This window comes from Lissotriton vulgaris, chromosome 6, assembly GCF_964263255.1.
Source record: "Lissotriton vulgaris chromosome 6, aLisVul1.2, whole genome shotgun sequence".
Taxonomy (NCBI): Eukaryota; Metazoa; Chordata; class Amphibia; order Caudata; family Salamandridae; genus Lissotriton; species Lissotriton vulgaris.
Window position 1 is genome coordinate 81,083,218 of NC_141694.1, and position 21,833 is coordinate 81,105,050.

The 21,833-nt window shown below is 43.5% G+C and overlaps 1 protein-coding gene across 2 annotated transcripts in view; it reads right to left on the reverse strand.

The window, feature by feature from the left end:
* Positions 1–21,833, reverse strand: part of LOC147706829 (ATP-binding cassette sub-family C member 10-like) — a 1,327,484-nt gene that overhangs the window by 406,366 nt on the left and 899,285 nt on the right. For both annotated transcript variants that reach the window (XM_086925963.1, XM_086925964.1), the window contains 3 exons: positions 11,817–12,006; positions 7,999–8,076; positions 6,009–6,314 (listed from right to left, as the gene is read on the reverse strand). In XM_086925963.1, coding sequence (XP_086782089.1) covers positions 6,009–6,314; positions 7,999–8,076; positions 11,817–12,006 — 574 coding nt within the window. The remainder of the gene's footprint in view (positions 1–6,008; positions 6,315–7,998; positions 8,077–11,816; positions 12,007–21,833) is intronic.

Here is a 21,833-nt window from a genome sequence, read left to right on the forward strand (position 1 = left end):
TGTTAAAAATATAGAAAGTTAAAATATCGAAGTATATAATATAGATAGTTAAAAATATCGATTTTTTAATAATATCTAATTTTTATAGTGTATTTTTATGTTATAATATGTTTGAAAAGGGAGTATTTATGTTATAATTAATTTTAATTAATTAATTTTGTTTTTATAATTATTGTGTAATTTAATTCTGTAGCGGGTTGTGGGTTTATAGGGGAATAGGGTGGGAAGTAATTTAATTATAATTAATGAAATATGTAAATTTACTTATTGATAGTAAATTTTAATTATCTGGACAGGGAATATAGTAAAGGCAGATTCCAGATATGTGGAAGCAGCAGTATACCTGGGGTTACAATTAACACTGCAGTAGAGAAAATAGTGGAAGGAAACTATTTACCACTTATAAAATCAATAGAGACTGACCTGAGAAGATGGGATGGCCTGCACCTCTCATTAATTGGAAGGGTAAATGCAGTCAAGATGTCAATGTTTCCGAAGTTATTATATCTTTTTAGGGCCATACCACTATTCATTGAGGAAAAAATAATGTCTAAACTGGAATCTGTCTTTATTAAATTTATTTGGCAATATGGCAAAGTAAGAAGGTCAACAAGCCTTCTCTCTCTCCCGCGGGAAAGGGGGGGCTTGGATCTCCCCAATTTAAGGTTATACCATTAGACTTGACTTTTAATACAAATGACGACACTTTTTCAATCAGATGCCCATACTAACAATGCCAGATCGGAAGTATATCAACTCCCCTCTATCTTTGAATTATTATTGGGAAGAAAGGCGACGGGTATTCTGTTATGCGAAGTAGATCGCAGATTCTATAAAAAAGCGAGATACAAAATTATCGATAGCACTTGGGGGGTATGGAAGGCTAGTAGAAAACTGTGCAATATCCCAAGAATTAATGCATATATTCACATCTATAGATTCAGCCTCTTTTCAAGGTTAGGGATTGAAAGGGCCTTAAAAATCTGGAGGGAGCTGGGCATTAAGGCATTACGGGATCTAACGGATGCAGATGGGATTATAAGCTTTGAGGCATTACAAAAGAGTTATGGTATTCCAGATAATCATTGGTTCGCCTATACCCAGGTTGACTGCTCCCTGAAGGCTATTAAACCAAAACCGCCTCCCCCAGAAAATAGTCCCCTCCTGGATGCATTGTCCAATGGGTGCAACAAAATTAAGCCTATATATAACATCCTTCGCGCAGAGATTCACGATGATGTCGATAAGACAGAGGTTGCATGGTCCAATAAACTAGGAAACCCGAATGTAGATGTTGACCTGGCTGTAGCATTGAACAAAAGAATATTTAGAGCCACAAACTTAAGAGCTCAACATTATAAAACGGTGTTCAATTTATACTATACCCCGGGAAATTTATTTTCATGGGGGGCTAGAGCGGATGATAATTGCCCAAGATGTGGGGGGGGGGGAAAGCAGACCTTCTACATATGTTTTTCTCTTGCACTCTCCTGACCCCAGTGAAGAAAGAGATCGAAAGATTATGGGAGGGGCTGCTAGGTCATAAGATCGATCTATCCCCTACCCTGATGATCTTGGGCACAGATTCTAATTTAAACTTGGGCAAAGGATCTTGATTTCGGCAGGGTGGAAGGATACTGTTGCACCATCTTTTCAAATGTGGCTATCCAGGTTCCTTGGTATATATAATATTGAGATCTGCCTATATGAATGTAAGAGGGGGAAAGTACGGGACTTTGGAAGAAGGTTCTGGGCCCCGGTAACTAAATGGAGGGAGACTCATGCAAAAGATGTATGAATTGCTACTCTGTATATTCTGCTGTTGTATACATTGGAAGTATAATCATGCACCCTGTCTCTTCTTTTATATATACTGATGGTTTTATATGAGCTTTCTATATCAGTGGTCTTAATTATTTATTTAATGTACGTTTGGACTAAGTATCTATCTTTTGTATTTAATGAATATGCAAATTAATTATTAAGCCTGTGTCCTGATTGATCTAAGTATGTATTTTTAATTTTTTGTGATGTATTTTGACTCCAAATAAAAAAAATAAAAAAAAAGAATATGAAAATAATGATGGGCTTACCTCCTCGGATATGATGGAGTTATCACTGTAATTTGTTTTGGTCATATGAATAATTATATAAACATCTAAAATTAAAAAAAAAAAGATAGTAAATTTTAATTAATTGTTAATTAATTTATATTTGTTAATTAATTAAATTTTAATTGGTAATTCATTTTTATTAATTGATTAATTGGTAATTATGTACATTTTACTAATTTATTTTCTGTAGCGGGTTGTGGGTTTATAGGGGAATTGGGTGGGAAGTAATTAAATTATAATTAATTAAATATGTAAAATTATTTATTGGTATTTATTTTGAATTCATTATTAATTAAGTATTTATGGGTAATTATAAAAATTGTATTTGCCAATTAATTAAATGTAATTGATTAATTGTTAATTATGTTAATTTTAATAATTTATTTTCTGTAGCGGGTTTATAGGGGAATAGGGTGGGAAGTAATGTATTAATAATTAATTAAATAATGACATTTATTTAAATTTATTTAATTGGAAATAATTGTTAAATAATTTTTAATTATTAAATAATTAATTGTCATTTATTAATAGGTGATCAATTGGAATAATTATTGTTAATCAGTAATTTTAATATATTAATTATTATATTATATTATATAACATTTTTAATTATTTTTAATTCATTATTAATATATATTCATTTTTAAATTTTTAAATAATATATTAAGTATTTGCTTTCCCTAATGTTGTATTCTCTGGAGTGGGAATAGTAATTTTAACCCTTACGCTATCCAAAGCTTTCCCTACTGTTGCACTCTTTGGAGTGGGAATAGTAATTTTAACCCCTACGCTATCCAACGTTTTCTCTACTGTTGCACCCACTGGAGTGGGAATAGTAATTTTAACCCCTACGCTATCCAACGCTTTCCCTACTGTTGCACCCACTGGAGTGGGAATAGTAATTTTTACCCCTACGCTATCCAACGCTTTCCCTACTGTTGCACTCTTTGGAGTGGGAATAGTAATTTTAACCCCTACGCTATCCAACGCTTTCCCTACTGTAGCACCCACTGGAGTGGGAATAGTAATTTTAACCCCTACGCTATCCAACGCTTTCCCTACTGTTGCACCCACTGGAGTGGGAATAGTAATTTTAACCCCTACGCTATCCAACGCTTTCCCTACTGTTGCACTTTTTGGAGTGGGAATAGTAATTTTTACACTTCTGCTATCGTACGGTAATAATATTGGATATTATTTAATTATATTATGTTACTATATATATATGTTTTAACAAATATGATTGTAAAATTCTTTTTTTTATTAATTTCATAAATTATTTAATTATTATAAGTTAATTTAAGTATTTTTAAGTATATATTACTAATTAAATTTTATTATTATTTTAATTTAACATTGTTTTGAATAAAGTCGATATTTTTATAAACTATATTTTTGTAAACGATATTTTGTACTCGATATTTTTGTACTTACCTGTTTGTAGATACAAACTCGATATTCTGTCTGTCGATATTTTGTCAACGATATTTTTGCAAGTCGATATTCTGTTCCTCGATATTATGTCAGTGATCCACCAGAAACATCATCTCTAACAATCCCAGTTGATGATTCTCCATAGGAACTCTCACTGAGACCAGGCCCGCAGAAAAGATGTTCAATGCTGATGCTTCTTAAGGCGTAGGATGGTAAAATCTGCCTACTTTTGCTCCCTACTGAAACTCTTCTCTCAATTGCTCAACACATTATATGCGCAGTACAGAGTAACAGTGATTTGAGCTTTTTTAGACACACTCCCAATCCATTCACTCAAGAATGGCAATGCAAACAATTTCGATCATTTCCGGGACAGAACACACCAAATACATTCTTGTCATAGTTGCCGCTAGCATTGGCAAAAGTCAACAAGTCTTGTCTTTCAAATGCAGGTGCAGCGTTACTGGCTTTGCCAATGCGTGTTACCTTTGGCATACTTTATGGCTAAAGCCATTCAAACACGTGCGTGGAAGGGTAGACATCTTGGAGAGTTTTTGTTCATGAAGTGCTGCACAACATTTCATGATAACTGCCCGTGCCTACGCTTGGGCAGATGGATATCCTGAAAAGTATTTTTTGCCAAGTTTAACAAATAAAAATCATTCCAAGCTTGTCACCGATGAGTACACGTGTTCTCATGCATAGAACCCATCGAATAAATATTTTTTAGGACGTCTTTATTCTTAATTTATCATTTCAAGATGGTCAGGGTATTTTGGAACTGTCAATTAAGAATCAAAGTATAAGCAGGGATTCGGCACAAATAGAAAGAATCAAGCAACTCAATAGCAGTGTACAGATGTCAGACCTTCAGAAAGAAATAAGAACAAGCATTTACAGTGCAATTGGTCTCACAATTGCAAGCTTTTGAGCTAGTGGCATTGTAAATGGCAATGCCTTTTATAATATTCAAAGGCATTGACATTTACAATATCAATAGTTCAAACGTTTGCAAAAGCGATCCCTATTGTATTGCAGAGCTTGGTGTCCGGTAAACGGGAATTGCGCTAACCATTAAAGTTTTAAAAAAAAGAGAGAGACAGAGCGCGGTCCCTGAAGCAGGCGCCGCACTTAGTATTAAAGTTCAAAAAAGAAACAGAACTTGGTGTCCCTGAAGTGGGCGCTGCGCTCAGTATTAAAGTTAAGAAAAAAGAAAAAAGAGCGCGGTGTCCCTGAAGCGGGCAACGCGCTCAGTATGAAAGATAGAAAAAAAAAATGAAACAGAGTACGGTGTCCCTCAAGTGCACTCTGCACTCAAAATGAAAGTTTAAAAATTGGGGGGGAAACTGAGCGTGGTGTACCTAAAGCGGGCGCCACGCTCAGCATGCAAGTTAGAGAAAAGCGGCCGCCATTGTCCAGAGTGGGCGCGCTACAAATACAAAAAGAAGCTGCCATTGTCCCCATCAGTGGCAATAAACAGAATAGTGCTCACCGACTTATAATGCAGACCGTGTAACAAGACAAGTAAAAGGCCTAGTCGTTATGGGAGGTAACAAATGCAGACAAGGCGGTACCAAGGAGGGACTAACAAGCCTATTTACGAATCATAAGCCAGCATTTACGAAGGACAATGACACAAGCCAATAACAAATATGGGCGGAGAGTGGGCAGCATGCCATGCAGAGCAAGCCGCGCACGCGCTCTGCCCCTTGGCTCGACCTAAAAATAAAGTAGGGCGCAGGAGCAACAAACGAGTTGAGAAGTGACCAGTAAGGTAATTGTATACAGCTACTAAGTCCTTTGAAAAAAATATACAATAAAGCTGGGGGCAGGAGGAGGAAGGGCAGTGGAGCAAAGGACAAGCAGGACATTTGGTGGTGGGAAGCATGAAGAAAGTGGCTGAGGGAAGGTGAGATGAAACCCATGCACTCCCATCGATTTCTAAACATAAGTGAAGAAATAGTTCCTTGACGGCAGAAGTTGAAGGATACAACTCGTACAAACAAAATGGTACAGAAGCCACACTCCAGGAGTGCAGGGGGACAAACACGGGAAGAAAAGCCATTGAATCAGGATCATCGAACTAAAGAGACAAAACCTCCATCCAATCTTGCAAAAAGTGCTGCCCCAAAGGCCACTTTCCCTGTTGAACTGAAGACAAAATGCCAACAGACAACATAATAATGTATTTGTTAAATGTTGAAAGACCACCAATTTTAGTAACAAATCCTAAACAAATATGTCAACAAAGCCTGGCAAAATTGTAGGTTGACAGGATTTGTATAGTTGCAGCTACAAACTACATGTTGTGTGCCATTATTGGGACTCATTCCGTCATAAACTACATATTCTAGCATTTTGGATAATGAAATCAGCTAAGACTTGAGTGTGATGCTCTAACAGTCCCCACACATTGCAACTGCAGATTGTGATGTACACAGAATAAGAGTCTTGAGTTACCTTGCATTAGGAGGAAGAAGCATAGGATGGTACATGCCAAAGGTGTGCCCACTGCATTCCAGTATGCCCTATAGACCAGGAAGGAGAGCAAGCCTTCCTTCTTCTCTTCCTCGTCGGTGAGGTCGTCGCCATAACCGGAGTATCCTGCCGCCTGCCCTTTTTCTGTATCACAGTGGTGAATGGCGTCCGGATGAGGGCGTTCCCCTGACTGCTCCTCTTCATCTTCAGACTGATCTCCTAAGTCCATAAGACTCTCACTTTGTTCCTGTTTATCATCCTCTTCTTCGTTGTCACATACAGATGATGCTGATGAGACAGAGCAGAATGAAGACATCAAACAAGAAGCACAACCCTAATGCACTCAGCTCAGATTGAGGAATGGTTTGTGAAGCTTATGTTATTCATTGGAAAACAGTCATAGCATTGGCTGCACAGTTATATGGCCCAAATGTAATCTACTAGTAAGAAGTAGATGAGATTGAAAATAAACACAAACCTCTTTATCTAGGAACCCCCTTGGGTGACTGGCTCCTGTGTATATTATCAATGGTCAAACATCCACAGAGTTCACATGACGTTGGAACAGACTTCATGCTTTCTAAAATAATCAGGGTGCTTTGGAAATAGTCCTTCAGATCACTTCCCTTCTGGCTACATCAAACACGGTTGTGAACATCATTAAAAATAAATTTAAGGATTAACGCACATACCTTTCAATATCTGAGTACTTTTGCATAACTTATATTTTCTAATTCTAGTTGAGGATTCCATCGCTATTTCTCAATTCCTCTCTTTAACTCAGACTTTGCTTGGTGTTCCAGCCCTCTCTGTATGTTCCAGGATTCATCTTCTTAACTTAGAATCCTATTTAGGTACTCTGTGCTTAGTTCAGGATTTTCTCCAGGATATAACCCCTTAGCTCTGGACTCCTGACATTTCCACGACTTCTCACCTCACCAAAGGCTGCCATTGCTATTCCATGATCCCATTACCCATCTTGGGATTCCCTCATTATTCCAGGATCCCTCTCTATACACCAGGATCCACTTGTCATAGCAACATTCCTCTCCTTAGTACAGCATTCCCCATTTATTCCAGAAAGTTTCTCCGTAGCACAGGATTCCCTTCAGAATCCCCATTTTCACTCGGATTCTCTTTAATAATTCCAGGATCCCTCCCTGTGGCAAAGGAGTTTCTCTCTATTCCGAGATCCCTTTCTTTAGTGTAAGATTCCCTCTCTATTCTTGCATTCATCTGCTTAGCCCAGTAGTCACTTACTATTCCAAAAGCCATCCGGACACCATCAGTATAGCTCACTATTGAGGGGATTCTCGTTTTAGGTGAGGATTGTTCTGCTTTTCAAGAACCACTCTCTTCTGCTCAGAACTCACTTCAGGGTTCATCTCCTTGGCCAGAATGTCCCTCCTATTTCAGGACCTCTCTACTTAGCTTAGAATCCCCTATAGAATGTATCACCTTGGCTCAGAAATTCTCTACTGTAATAGCCTTTAATTCCAAGCTCACATTTCCTTTCCTTTGCCCAGAACACCTCATGTCCTTCTCTTACTCTTCTCTGTAGTTTACTAAATATTGACATCCATATTGGACCCTGTGATGTAGATAGGACGCTTGACACCTTTGTTCACCGAAGTCTGATTGTCAGGTATCAGTAGTCGGTAGTGGAAGTGGTAGCCCTCAGGCCCTGATTTCACAAGCATACATGGAGGCCATGATAGATGGAGTTGTTGTAAGCATGGAGGGCTGGTGGTGAACAACTGAGACAGTGACTCTAAAAGGGAGGTACCAGCCATTCACACCTTAGCCTTCTCTTCATAGCTGTGACACAGCAACAAATGAAGTGGTAAAGAGAATGAATTCAGTGTAACCCTCCATCATCTTCTACTACCCTGATTCTGCAATAGCGGGATATGATGGAAAACCTAGTTACAAATATGATATTGTGAAAGATGCACCATTCTAATTTTCTTACCCACAGACACCTTCCTTCTCCTCTTGTTGCTGTGCTTAAGTGTGGCTTCCACCAGCGGAAGAATTTCAGAGGGTGTGCCTAAAGGAGAAAAATGGACAAAAAAAGGAGTGGAAAATAATTATGTCAGTGCCCTGATGCTGCATATATCCGCATAATTATATAAGCTAATGTTTAATTTGGGCGTATAGCCCATCTCAGCTTCATTATAAAGTTTAGGGAAAGGGATGGTTTATGTGTCAAGGATTAAGCGTAGCCTAGTGGCGAATATGCCATTAGCAGGGTGCAATTTTCTGGTTAATACACTGGGTGCAAGGCTAGTACTTTGATTAGTGAACTGTGGCTGGACGGCAGGCTTGTTTTCTATTATCTTTTGTAATTTTGAGGAGCAAGTTATGTAGCCAACAAATTATCCAGGAGGTCCAAAGAGTACTTTCCACTGGTCTTGGATACATGTCAAGACAAATAGATTACATGAGCATGAAGAATCTTTACGGAAGATCAGTGGTGCTTACACTTCTACAGGGACAAGCAAAGACATGAGTATATTCATACCAAATGCCAAGCTGAATGGAAGTCGGTGATAAGACAGGACACATGGCATAAAGAGGGGATTCAAGTTCTGCCCAGAAAGTGTGCGGGAGACATGCCCGATCAAGGGATAGATCTTTCAGGAAATTGGAGGATATTAGAAGAGAAGAGAAAGACCATATTTCTTGAATTTTCTGTCCCCAATTGGGGATTTCCACTTCTAACTTAAAGCAGGAAAGAAGTTTTCTTGGTCAGTAGTCCTGCTTACTACTGTGCATGGCCTTGTAGATGATGCAGAGTAAATTGAACTTGACACGGGCTGGAAAATGGGAGCCAGAAAAGAACCATAAAGTGAGTTAGCCTGGCAGTGATCAAGCCGCAAGTAAGAAAGTTTAAGGAGCAAGTGGGAAATGAGAACGCAGTCAGAAAAGCCAATGAGCAGTGCCTTGCTGTAGCAATGCAGGTGAGAATCTTCACTATGTTTGGTGTGTTTTTCAGGAGTAAAGACAATAAGCATAATGTTGTGGCTACAATTAGAAACAACGGCAACAAAATGATTTCTCAGGGAGCAAAACATTAATTTCCATTGCTGGTTTAAATATTTGCAGAGAAAATACATCGTTTTAAACTAATAGCAGTTCAATTTAAAAGCCCCTGAACAGATTATACAGAAGAGAATACATTTTTACCTTTATCGGCAAAAAAGTTGCTTGTCTTGTTTTAATTCAGACAGCGTGAGAAATTTTGTAGAAAAATATTGACACAACTAGTCACCTGGCATATATTCTAACAAGGTTGCCAATACATACCGCGTTTCAAGTATTTCTCACGCTGTCTGAATTAAAACAAGACAAGCAACTTTTTTGCCGATAAAGGTAAACATTTATTCTCTTTTGATAAAACATATCGACACTGTCTGATAACTGCAGTGCGCTAAGGCACTGAGATTGTTTCTTGATACATTTTTCTTATAAACATCAAGATAAGTAAACTGCAATAAACATTGGAAACGAATTTATGTTCCATGGCTTTGGCACAAAACTTTAAGAACTGTACGTCCACTTGTTAATCATTTAGACTGGCAACCTTGTAAGAATATATTCCAGGTGATTCGTTTTGTTACCTTGTATCTAACCCAGTACGTCTGTGTCAATATTTGTCTAGAAAACATCTCACTCTGTCTGAATTAAAACAAGACAAGCAACTTTTTTGCCGATAAAGGTAAAAAAAAAATATTTTCTGACATAACTTATCGAGACTGTCTGATACCTGCAGTGCGCTAATGCACCGAGATTGTTTCTTGATAACTTTTACTTATAAACATCACGATAAGTAAACCGCAATAAACATTGAAAACAAAGTTATGTTCCATGGCTTTGGCACAATACTTTAAGAACTATATGTCTCCTTGGTAATAATTTAGACTGATGAGCAATATCTTTTTTATGATACTAAATAGTAAAGCGGACATTAAGCAAGATATGTTATCTCACAGATAGTGCCATCTAACAAGAAATTGATCCAATAACAATAAAGTTTGCCACTGAGTAGATACTGCCGTTCAAAAAAGATATCCATCGATAAAACACATATGCAGTGAGTCATCGGAATTGTGGCATATAAGGTACCTTAAACTGTTTAAAAAATTCGTGTCTGTACATTAATTTATGTTTAAAATAAATTACATTTATCTGTGTGACAGCAACTGACTATATCAGTTGTGCTCTCAAGAGTGCTTTTGTGCCTATATTTAGAAACAAAGGTGTTTAAACCTTGGATAAAATTGAACTTAATTAAGTTAAATTTCTTGATTTCAAATATGTTTGTTTTTTGGATGTTACAGATCTCAAAAATAAAATATATGACCAACTCCAACGCAGAATCACTAATACGATTGAGCTAAACGCTCTCAAGGTACATCCATACCTCTGTATGAATTGTTCTAAAATACATTATATGGTGCCTGATAGATAATTTGCTTTTAGTTGTTTAGTTATTCCACTAAGAGAAGGATATAATTTACCTTGTCACAATACAGTGATGTTATAAGATACTACTAATGTTATAAGGAATTTCATAGACTTTTCCATGGACAATGCAAGGTATTGGATGTATAGATGTCTTAAATACATGCTGATTGCAAATTTAAGAAGACCTTTTTTAATTAACCTATGATAAATGATTTGAAGATAAAGATACATGTAATTTCAGACAAGGTAAATTTGATATGGATATCATTAAACCATCGAGAATTAGATATTTGAACTAGTTGTTTCCATGAAAGAAATGTGCAACCTTTGAGGCAATTGAATGAGTTGCTCGTGTAATATAATTCTAAATCGTATAGAGGTTAAGTTCAGGTGTTAGATATATGTAAGTTGATAAAAAAAATAAAAAGAAAATATACATATATATGTTATTCAATATGATTAGCAGTAATTTCTGTTCTATGTTATTTTAGGGGTCAACGAGTATTTATCCCGTATAGTCCTGAAGATGGTCTTATTGATTACTAAAGACCGAAACGTCGACCGACGCTTTTTTTTCCATAACTGTATTTTTAGGAAGAAAAGCTTGTACCCTTGTTACAGAGAAGCTGTTACAATCTGATTTTGTTCTTCATGTAACACTGTGTTTTGATATACTGTTATGTACCCTATTTTATGAAAATTTACCGATAAAATCAATTTTTTCTATCTACACCTGCCTCTATATTCTATTTCTGTTTGTAGTCTAACAGCATCCTACCTTGCGACATCTAGCACAATCCTTTTTTTAAATAATTAACAAAGTTCGCTATTGATGCTTTAAGACTTCCATTGATATTGGGTCATTTAATTAAGATTTCAAAGAATTAAAATATCCTGTTTGACCAAAATCCCTTGACGGTACTTTTACCTGAACAGATTAGGCAACACCAATTCAAGAACAGCATCTCGACACACATTAGTACTGCTGCCTACACATGGGACAATTATGAAGGATTTATGGTGTGTTGGGTGCAGGAAAGTAACCAGCCCAGCCAGCCTGCAGCTTGCCTTTGCATAGGAAAGACCTGCTGGTACTAGCGTAAGTGATGCCGGAGTCAGATTGATGCCAAGAGCCGGTTTCTGCCATTGGAGTTGCCATGGGGGAGGTGGTAGTGGAATCCTCAGGGAGGCTTTTGATAAGGGTGAGACCAGAGCTAGCTGAAGTATGTGGTGCTCATGTAGTATCTAAATAAAGCCGGTGTCAGGCTTTGTTTGAGTACAGGTATTGGAAGGTTTGCAGTCATGGGAGAAAGTTATTACCTGTCTGAATAATTTTTCCTTCATCCATCAGAATCAAGAAGTCTGCTTTGCTCAAGAATTCTGTCCTGTGAGTGCAAAGGATTCTGGTCTTATCTCTGAGAATTCCCATAATGCACTTCTCTAGCAGGTGACTGGCAACATCAGCATCAACGGCGGCCAGAGGATCATCTAGAAGATAAATCTCTTTATCCTGAGAAGAAAGATTGAACAGATCAATGAAAACAACAGTAGTAATGACAGACAATACTTCACTTTCTCAACAGAAGAAGGAACACAAGTTAGAATTCCTAGAAAGTGGTGTAAGATCAGGACCTCCTGCTCCCAGCATGAGGCTACACCTTCAATGATGCCTACACAAAAAGGTGTTGTCCGGAACTCTAGTGCCTTCTATTATATAATGTTCCTTGAAATATTCCACCCACCTGACCACACTGTCATAAGTAACCCTCAATGGGCAGTATGGTACGCGCTGCCCACTTGTAGTAGTATATAATGTATAATTTATTGATCGTGTTTTACCAGGCAGCCCTACCAGTTGTCTGCCAACCCCCACTAGAGTCCAGACCCATGGGCTTGCATGGTATGAAGCCATTCCCATCGCCTTTCCACACCTGTTCCTAGGTAAAACCAGGCCACATGAATGAAGATTAATCCATTCATGGTTTACTTTCCTCTCTATACATAACAAACAGCTGCAGCGTCTGGCAGACTTAGGGATTTTCGGCTCGAGTACCGGCCGCGGGAGCTTCATGGATGGAATTAGTGAAACTCTGGTCTCATGGGGCTGGGAAAGCGAATTGTGTATTGCGTGTCATTTCCAGGGTTGAGGGCCGCAAATGGTGTGGTTTCCGGGCAGTCATTGTAGTTGTGGACAGGGGAGGGTCCCGTCCACTTCCGACATCCAGGCACAGTCCTGCTGCACGGAGTGGGAGCTCGCTTCAGTTGTACGGCGGGGGGGGGGGGGGGGGGGTGGGGGGGCGCAGGCTGCCTGCTGCGCCTCTGTTCTCTGACTACTGTTTTGGGGCGAGTTCACCGATTCGGTGAGATCGGAGTATGTGCATCGCGGGGGCGAGGCTGGCTTTTGTAGCCAGGGTGGCATGAACGATGGGGCTATTTGCTTCTCCCGTGTCCCCTCCCCCGCTGCCCAGTGCTGCAGGTGTGGGGGAAGACTGCCCTGCTGGCGAGCCGCTCGTCGATGCTGTTCATGTCAGCAGCGCGATCCCGCAGCGGACATGCAGCGCCAGCTGGGCAATGGTTGGTTGCCACGTACACCGATGTTCAAGGATTGTAGTGTGGTGTCCACGGGTACCGATGGCTCTGCGACTCGCGGATGGTGGGATTTCACTTGGTCCCTTGGTATTGCAGGCTTGTGTCATGCATCTTTTGATGCAGCGACCACTCTTTACTTCTGCGTTAGTCCCGTCGGGGCATTGCAATTACACCGTGGTGGGCCTAGTATTGATTTCTGAGTGATGGGCATTCACGGTAGTGCTTGAGGGGCCTTAACGACCATTTGACAGCGAATACTTCAGGGTCCACAATGTGATTATTTATCTCCAGTAATGTTGGTGAACTCACTGGTTCCTTTTGGCTACAACTTGACCTGGGGAAGTTTACCTATTCGCCTAAGTGCGCACTTAAATTCATCTGATTGCTTTCAGGGCTGGTTCCGTCACCGGGCAGGATGTATTAGTGGATTATGCTTCCACTAATGGGGGTCCATGCTTGTCCTCATGTCACGGATTCATCTCCCTACAGGGCCACAACATTTTGAGTCCCTGTGGTTCTAGAGGTGTAGGTGCCAAAGCTACATCCAGGAACAGGCAAGATTTCAAATGACAGTACGGGGAGGGAGCTTGGGTGCGAGGTACTGGCCAACCAATGGCGACTGTAAAGAGCTTTTCCTTCCTTTAGTGGGTTGCAGAGTGTTAGTTAGCCCATATGTGGAGAAGTGTGGCTCAATGATTAGAGTTGCAGACCCTGATGCAGAGGTCTAGCCCGGGACCAGGGTTCAATTCCCCGCCTCGGCGGGTCTTGGGCTCAAAATTCCACGGACCTGATAATTCTCGCCTCGGTGCCTATTCCAATCATGGAGTCCCACTCTGCAACTCTGGGCAATAGCTTGCTTAATCTCCACAATGGCCCCAACAATGCTAGGATGCCTGGCCTCCACCTTGGGGGTGCCCAGGGGTGGCCACCTCACAGGGAAAGCCAGGATGGGTTCCACAGCGGTATTCGTACAAGCGCCTTGAGACCCTTGCGGGTGAGTAGTGCGCTATACAAGTATCAATTTACATTTACATGGGGGCCCTGTGGACAATTTGACGCTGATCAAACAATTCAGGAGGTAACAAATGGGGCATTTCAGGAGGAGAGGTGACTTGTGTGCAAGCTACTTAAGGATACAAGGGACAAGTAGAGGTATCACTCTGCAATAATTGGAGGATACTGAATAAACAGGCAATGGTGGCACTTGTGCAGGTACCAGAATCAAGCACAATGTAAGAGGTAGCATACGAGTGTTACAAGAGAAGTAACGTGTGCTTGTTACTAGAGAGTACCAAACACAGGTAGAAGGACAAAACTTCATAAATGGCAGACTCTTAGCCACAAGAAGGTTGGGGAGGACACCTCCATGGGCTAGGAGAATAAAGTTTGATGTTTTAAAAGGTCTTCCGTCAGATAAAAGAGGGCATGAATTTATTTGGAGCTGTGTTTGTAGGAGGAGAACTTTGAGATTAGTTTTGTTGGCCTGGGAGGAAGAGGTGTGTCTGAGAAGAAGATTAAGGGTCAAGTGAGGAAGTGACCCTAGTTCACACACTCCAAAGTGCATTGGTCATTATCAGACTTAGCATGCGAATACTGTCTTAGTTCAAGACACTCACTTTTGCATCAGGCGCTGGAGGTACGCTATTATGTGCCCCACCCATCTCCTTACGAGAATGACAGTGAGCAAAATAGTTCTCGAACTGACTAATAAGCTAGATATACAGCAGAATATCTACATAAATGGCAGACTCCCAAAATTCTAGTCCATGTGAATGGACTCTACCAATTAGGACAAGGGTATCGTCTATATTAGGTCATCCTGCAGATAATAGAGAGGGCTCGGCAATAGATGTGTGCTTGCAGGAGGAGCACTTCGAGGTCAGTTTGGTGGGCCACTGAGTAGTTACCTCACCCATCCCTCTCGAGAAGGTGTGTGGTCGGCCTAGTTCTCGTAAATATCTAACAGGCATGGCCTGGATAGTGTGGCGGCAGTTAGGACTCTGTACAATTGCGGAATCCAAGTGTGTGTAGGGGGGGCAGGACTTTTATTGGATGTGTTGTCTCAAATGCAGGAACATTGTTGGAGAACAACCCCACTCTCGGGGGGCAGTTACTTGAGCATGCCTCTGTCTTTTGCAACTTTGATTGCAACATGATTTTGTATGTGACAGGGGGAGACTAAAACATACTTTACCACTTCCTTATTAGACCTATTATACTATTTCGGTTACTTGGGACATACTTTTAGTTGCAGCCTCATGGATAGCAAAACAATGGTATTGCCTTGGTCCGACTGCACCAGGGAGCCTCACAACGATGGCGGGTTATAGCGTAACTCACTATAATATGATGCAGCGGGTTCCCTTCGACATGTACTAAGAGTAGTTTTTTTTTTTTTTTTTTTTTTTTTTTTTTTTTGGTGTTCAACACTGCTTTATTGATAAGAGCACAGTAGGATACACAGCTTGAGGTGCCTACAACCCGGAGGCCGGCAGCGATAATGGATCAACAATACACAGCCTTACAGCCGGCATCCCTGGGGCCCGGCGGCATGTTACTATGGGAATGCTATGTACAGCGCCGACCCGCGGGGCAGGCCAAGGGAGGATGTGCTGCAGCCGAACAGGTTTTGTTGGAGCAAAATGAGAATCTCGCTCCGAATTTTTTGTAACGTGTAAAACAAGAAAAAGAACAAAGAGAAATAAATAAAGAAAACCCCAACTCTGTAACGAGGTTACGCGCGAGTAGTGGTGTATGACAATGCGATGAAGATGCATGAAAGTGGTGCAGTGTGGTGGTGCCGCTAGCTGCCAGTGCGTGGGGCAGTGAACATCCAGAATGTAAGGGCCAAGGGTAGTGGTAGTCCATGGGGCCAGGGTGCAGAGTTGTCAGTGGTATGCAGGACAGCTCCCTCCGGTGGAGGGGGGGGCGTCCGACGGCGTGTCGGGAGAGGACGTCGGTCATAGGAGGGGGGGAGGCGAGGGGGACTGTGCCGTAAAGGCGAGTACCCCATCTTCCACTAGAAGACTGCAGGGGCATAGAGATCCCATAGGTGGAGGAAAGCAGTGTGTGTCATGTAGCGTCAGATGGCAATAAGGTAACCAATAGTCTCAATGAGGTTGGGAGGCAGTGAGCCCATCGCCTGGCGCAATGTCATCATCCGAGCGCCTGAGCAGGTAGTGTACCAGTGGGTCCCAGATATTCCTAGGCCTGCTTGTGAGAGGCAGTAATTCCGAAAAAGTGTTATGTTGATCCTGGCAATATGTTAAATCAGTGAGCCAATCCTTGAACTTAGGCGCTCTGCCTCTGCCCCAGCGGCAGGCGACACGTCGCTTGGCCAGGAGGAATGCCATATCGACGAATTTCCTGCTTCCCCTGGATATATGTTTCGTGTATCCAAGGATGGCTACCAAGGGGTCTGCGGGGATCTCCTCATCCACCATCTGCACAACGGCCTCGATGACCCGTTGCCAGTAGTCTGCAATCTGGGGGCAGGACCATGCTAAGTGGAGAAAGTCAGCGTGTTCTGCGCGGCAGCGCTCACAGCGGTCATTGTCGGCTAGCCCGAATCTGTGTTTTCGGGCCGGAGTGTAGTAGACCCTCTGCAAGTATTTATAATGTATTATTTTCAATCTGCAACTGGCAGTGATGCGAGAAGTCAATGCACAGCAATAGTGCCATTGATCGTCCGATACCTCTATATCCAGTTCCGCCGACCAGCGCAATCTGGCAGTGGAGACCGATAGGGGGGCAGCTCCACGACATTGGCGGTAGAGCCTGGAGACTAGATGGGCCCCATCTGGAGATTCCAGTAGATGGTGCAGAGGAGGCAGAGGCACAGGTTCGGTAGGGTAATCCGGAAGGATGTCTTGCATCCCCGCACGCAACCGAATATAGTAAAACAACTCGAGGGGCGAGTGGGCGTGCGATTGGAAAAAAAGATCCGCTGTCTTGAACGTTCCGTTGTGGAACAGGTCCCCCCAAGTGGAGATATGCAGTTTGGCGCAGAGCTGGCGAAACCCAATTTCCGACAGCAGGGTAAGGTTTGGGTGGTAGGTCAGAGGGAGCTTAGGAGAGTAAGGCATCGCGCAGAGGAGTCGCTGGGCGATGCGTCGCCACGCGTCTAGGGTGCAAGAGACCGAGGTGTCTGCCGTAGGGATGGAAGACTCGGGACAATGCATCAGACCGTTCAATGGAAGTGGGTGTACTATCCAATCCTCCACTGCTACGTGAGGCATGAAGGGGGTAGGAGCCATCCAATGATAAGCAAAATGCGCTTGTGCGCACAGGTAGTATGCCTCAAAATCTGGGATGTCGAAGCCACCCTGGTCGTAGGGAAGGGTCAGCGTGGACCACTTTAGCCGGGGAGATTTGCCACCCCAGAAAAGTCTGCGTAGTTCGGCGCGAAGTGTCCTAAAGAAGAAAGCCCCTGGATAATATGGGATGTTTAGGAAAAAATACAAAAAACGGGGCAAGATCACCATTTTAATAAGGGAGGCTCTGCCAGCCATGGAGAGTGGCATCGTGATCCACCTGTCGACAGTAGCGGTCAGTTTGGTGATAGCCACGCCATAATTGGAGCGAAGCGTCTCACCCTTGTCCCGTGCGATGCGGATCCCCAAATAACGAAGATCGTCTTTGCACCATTCTAATGGATAATCCAATTGGAAGTCAGTCACCGCATCTGTTAGGGGAAAAAATTGTGACTTGGCCCAATTAATATGAACGCCAGACAGTCCCCCGAACAGGACGAATTCACGGAGCAGGGGGTTAAGGTGCAGTTCCGGGGATTTGACATACAGCGTGATGTCATCCGCATAAAGCGATACATCAATTTGCCGCTGCAGGCATTGAAACGCTCCCTCTCGGTGTAATTGGCGGAGGCGGCACGCTAGTGGTTCGACCGCGATTGCAAACAGCAGGGGTGAGAGCGGGCATCCCTGACGAGTGCCTCTAGTAATGCCGATGGGCGGCGATTGCTTCCCGTTGATCAGTACCTTCGCCGTGGGATCCGTGTACAGGAGGCGCACCCAAGCCAAGAACAGTTTAGGGAACCCCATGCGTCCCAGAACCGAAAAAAGGTAGGGCCACTCGACGGAGTCGAACGCCTTGGTGGCGTCGAGGAACACAGCCGCCACTGGGACATCAGGATGGACAGAGCGTAGTAGAGAAAACAGGGTGCGCAGATTGTGGGAGGTGGACCTGCCTGCTACGAAGCCAGATTGGTCGGGCAGGACGATTCTAGTCATCAGGAGTGACAGTCTCGTGGCGAGAACCTTAGCAAGGATCTTCACATCACAATTGAGAAGGGAGAGTGGCCGGTAAGAGTCACAGGAAGTAGGGGCCTTACCAGGTTTCAGAAGGGAGGTATGTACTAAGAGTAGTTACATGTATACAAGTGGCATTTTATCTCAAGCACCTGTACCGGCAGGTTACGCTTTTGCTTCTATTGGATAGAGCTTGTAAGAGTACGTACGTTATTAGTACTGTTAGTAGTATGGTGTTAGAAGCTTTTGTTTTGTTCTTTTCAGCGATTGTTGAACTCCTCAACTTGCTGTCCAGTTTAGTTGCATTTTCAGTATGCTTCTATGCGATAGCCATATTGGGGCTGTTCGCCTGGTTGGTGTCTTGGGCGCGAGGGGGAAGTCTTGGGCCTTCCGTCCTCGGGTTGGGGAGGGCAGTTCTCTCGTTAGACACAGCGGTGGCTTGGGGGCCTTTGGGGTGCAACTTGTTGTTGTCACCTTGACTCCCAAATCATGGTATTTAGGTCTGCAACACACATGCTCACTCCAAAGCGGCAATATCTCATAAAAGCAGACTTAGTACAGGGTCCCCTTAGAGTCTTGCTGGTCAAATGGGCGTAATCAGTGATATTGGGTCTCCCTCATCTTCTTGGTTTTATTGCCAGCAAGAAAGTGTCATTCACAGTCTTTTTAATTTCACCCTAGAGCACCGATAGGATGTTATGGCACACTTGGCAGTTGGAAGTTGGCAGCCATACATGGCTATTACCAGAGCACGATGGGTAGCACTGTTGATGTGTTGGGCTGGCTTTAGCCACAATTTTTTCCTCCTTTAACCTGGCCCATGCTGAGACATTCACTTAGGTTGTATCTCGATTCACCAATCTCACGCAGGCCCATTTGCACCAAGGTGGTGCATGAGCGATTCACGCAGAATTTGGGCCTGGTTTAGGCGCACTTACCCCCCACAGTCAGATCCCATTAAGACCAAGTCTGGCTCCGCGCAGGGTCTGGCTTATACTCCTTACCTCCATCTGGCCCATGTAGGCGTTTGGTTCGGCTGTATTGACTTGGATGTGTCACAGGTTGGCAGGCACAATTTTACAGTCAATATTCGGCAACTAGGGTTAACTCGCAGTGGAGGGTAAGCTGATGTGGGTTTTTCCTTTGGCAGTCTGCGCATACCAGGAAGTAAGAGTGATGAAGTAATAGTCCCTAGTTGCACAACAGGTATATACAGTTGTATAGGCTGCTGACAACAGCTTCATAGGGACCAACGCAGGCCAGGCAATGGGGGACGACTTGCTCAAGTGTCAAAGTTCCTATTCCCAGGCCCTGCACCACCAGGGGGATGCAGGTTCCTTTTCCTCATTTTGGGTACCTATTTTGACTTTCATACATCCTCCAGCCTGTCCCCACCGGGGCATTGACAGCTGGCTTTGCCCCGGGTCTGGCTTACACTATAAGACCCTTCTGGTGTAATTTTCTGTCCAGCCTGTCCCCACCGGGGCATTGACAGCTGGCTTTGCCCCGGGTCTGGCTTACACTATAAGACCCTTCTGGTGTAATTTTCTGGAGGAAGGGTTGGTGAGTTTTAGCATGGTTGGTGATTGTTTTAGTTAGTTACGGGCTGATAGTCTTATAGGTCAAACTATTTTGGGTTGACACGTAGTGGAGGACATCTGGCTAAGTCCACTGGTAAGCTTTCGCCTGTACAGTAATTTATTTCGGGTGTTTTCAGTTACTAAGCAAGGTCTCTCTTTGCAGTTTTCTCACCAGTAAGTACTAGTGGGCAAGTAACTGTTCTCCTCGTTGCTCTTTCAGGTTATACAGTTTATACGGGTACTTGTCCTAACTACTTAGGCCAACGAGTACCAGCGCAAGGAGTTGAATTGCGTATGTGATAACACGAGGAGACACTGCGTTCATTATTAGAAGGGCGTTGTCTAGGCATTAAATATCCTCCTGACCTTCTCCCATTCAGAGAAGTTAGCGCCCAGACAGTGGGCGGTCCAATCTATGTATTTTTAAGGTTGGCAGGCATGCTCCTAGAGTTGGTTCCTCTAGATCTTCCTAGACAGTCTTCAAGTCCCGCCCTGTAGACAGGTTTTTGGAAAACGAGACCAACTGTCTGGCTTGGGGGGGGGGGGTGCACTATGTTGAGGGGAGCTTGGGGGGAGAGCTTAGTTTGGCCATTTTGATGGAAGTAGGCTTGTTGGGCATCTCATTGCCCTCTTAGCAGGCATGTATTCGGTCCCTGACCCCCCCTTCGGGTTTTACTGCGAGTTTACCTTCCCCAGGGTTAGGTAGTCAACTAAGGGGGCGGGGGGTTAGCCTCCGTCAGGCCTTGCCAGGTCATAGGTAGCCAATCTTTAGCTAGAGCCTGTGGTGGTGATAGTGTTCGAATCTCTGTCTGGGGGTTCTGGGCCAGTTCTCCCTCGCCATGCGCTGCGGGGGGCAGCGGGCTCTAGGTGCCTCTGAGGATCAGGCAAGGGTATTCTGGACTGAGGTGCGTGTCACTGTATTTACACTTTCACAGACTGGTTCCAGCGGATACTCCTTATCCCACTATCAGGGAACCTTGTGACACACTATCTTAAGTCGACACCACTCTGGTGTATTATAAGGGTCTCAAGCGGTTAGCAGGGTCCAGGCATCTGTGACCAGTCCCTGGTTCAGCAAGCAGTGTAGGTTGACACTTTGCAACATTTTTCGCAGTGTTTCATGTTTGGACCCGATACTCTTAATTCCCCATTCCTGAACGTGACACCTGGTGTGTGCACCAAGGATCTTTGTACGAATTTTGCGCTGGCCATCACGACGGCATGCTATGCACCTGATAGAATGCCCACATTTAACTCACAGTGGGGTTTCTGCCACCAGTGGGTGTCAGGTAATTTTCAGTGGTCAGACATGTCTCTATCTCTGTAGGCAAGGCGCTCGTCTAGGGAGGCGCTGGAGCCATTGTGCAGGAAGTCCTGCGCTGTGTGTAATTCAAGGGCAGAGGAGTCAGGACGTCATTGACCTGGGAGACCTTACGCCAAGCGCAATGGGCTTTGGGAGGATATTTTGGCACTCCTGTTCGATTTAAACTTTGACTGGTTCAGGCTGGTTAGGGGAGAGGCCCTAGAAATAACGCGCTAGAATTAGTAGGAGGAATACCGGCCTTGGTGGGGGGCCCTGGCTGCGACGGTCGCCACACCCAGGGCTGTGGCGGAATTACAGGGCGATCCAGAGGCGGAAAGGTACCCGGGAGTACCCTCTTCAGGAGCACAAAGGATGCTGAGGCCTAATATCCCCAGGAAGTCTGTGCGGTGGACCCAGGGGGTGCGACGGCGCCCCGCTATCCTACGGGCTGTTGGAAACCTGTACAACCGGGGGTAGCTTGAACGCTCCGCCCCTCGTAGTTGGGGGGCGTGAGCAAGAGGGTGGACCAATGGTTCACCGGAAATGGGAGGGGCTATCTCCTCACCACTACCACTAAGCAACGATTGGCTAAGGCCAC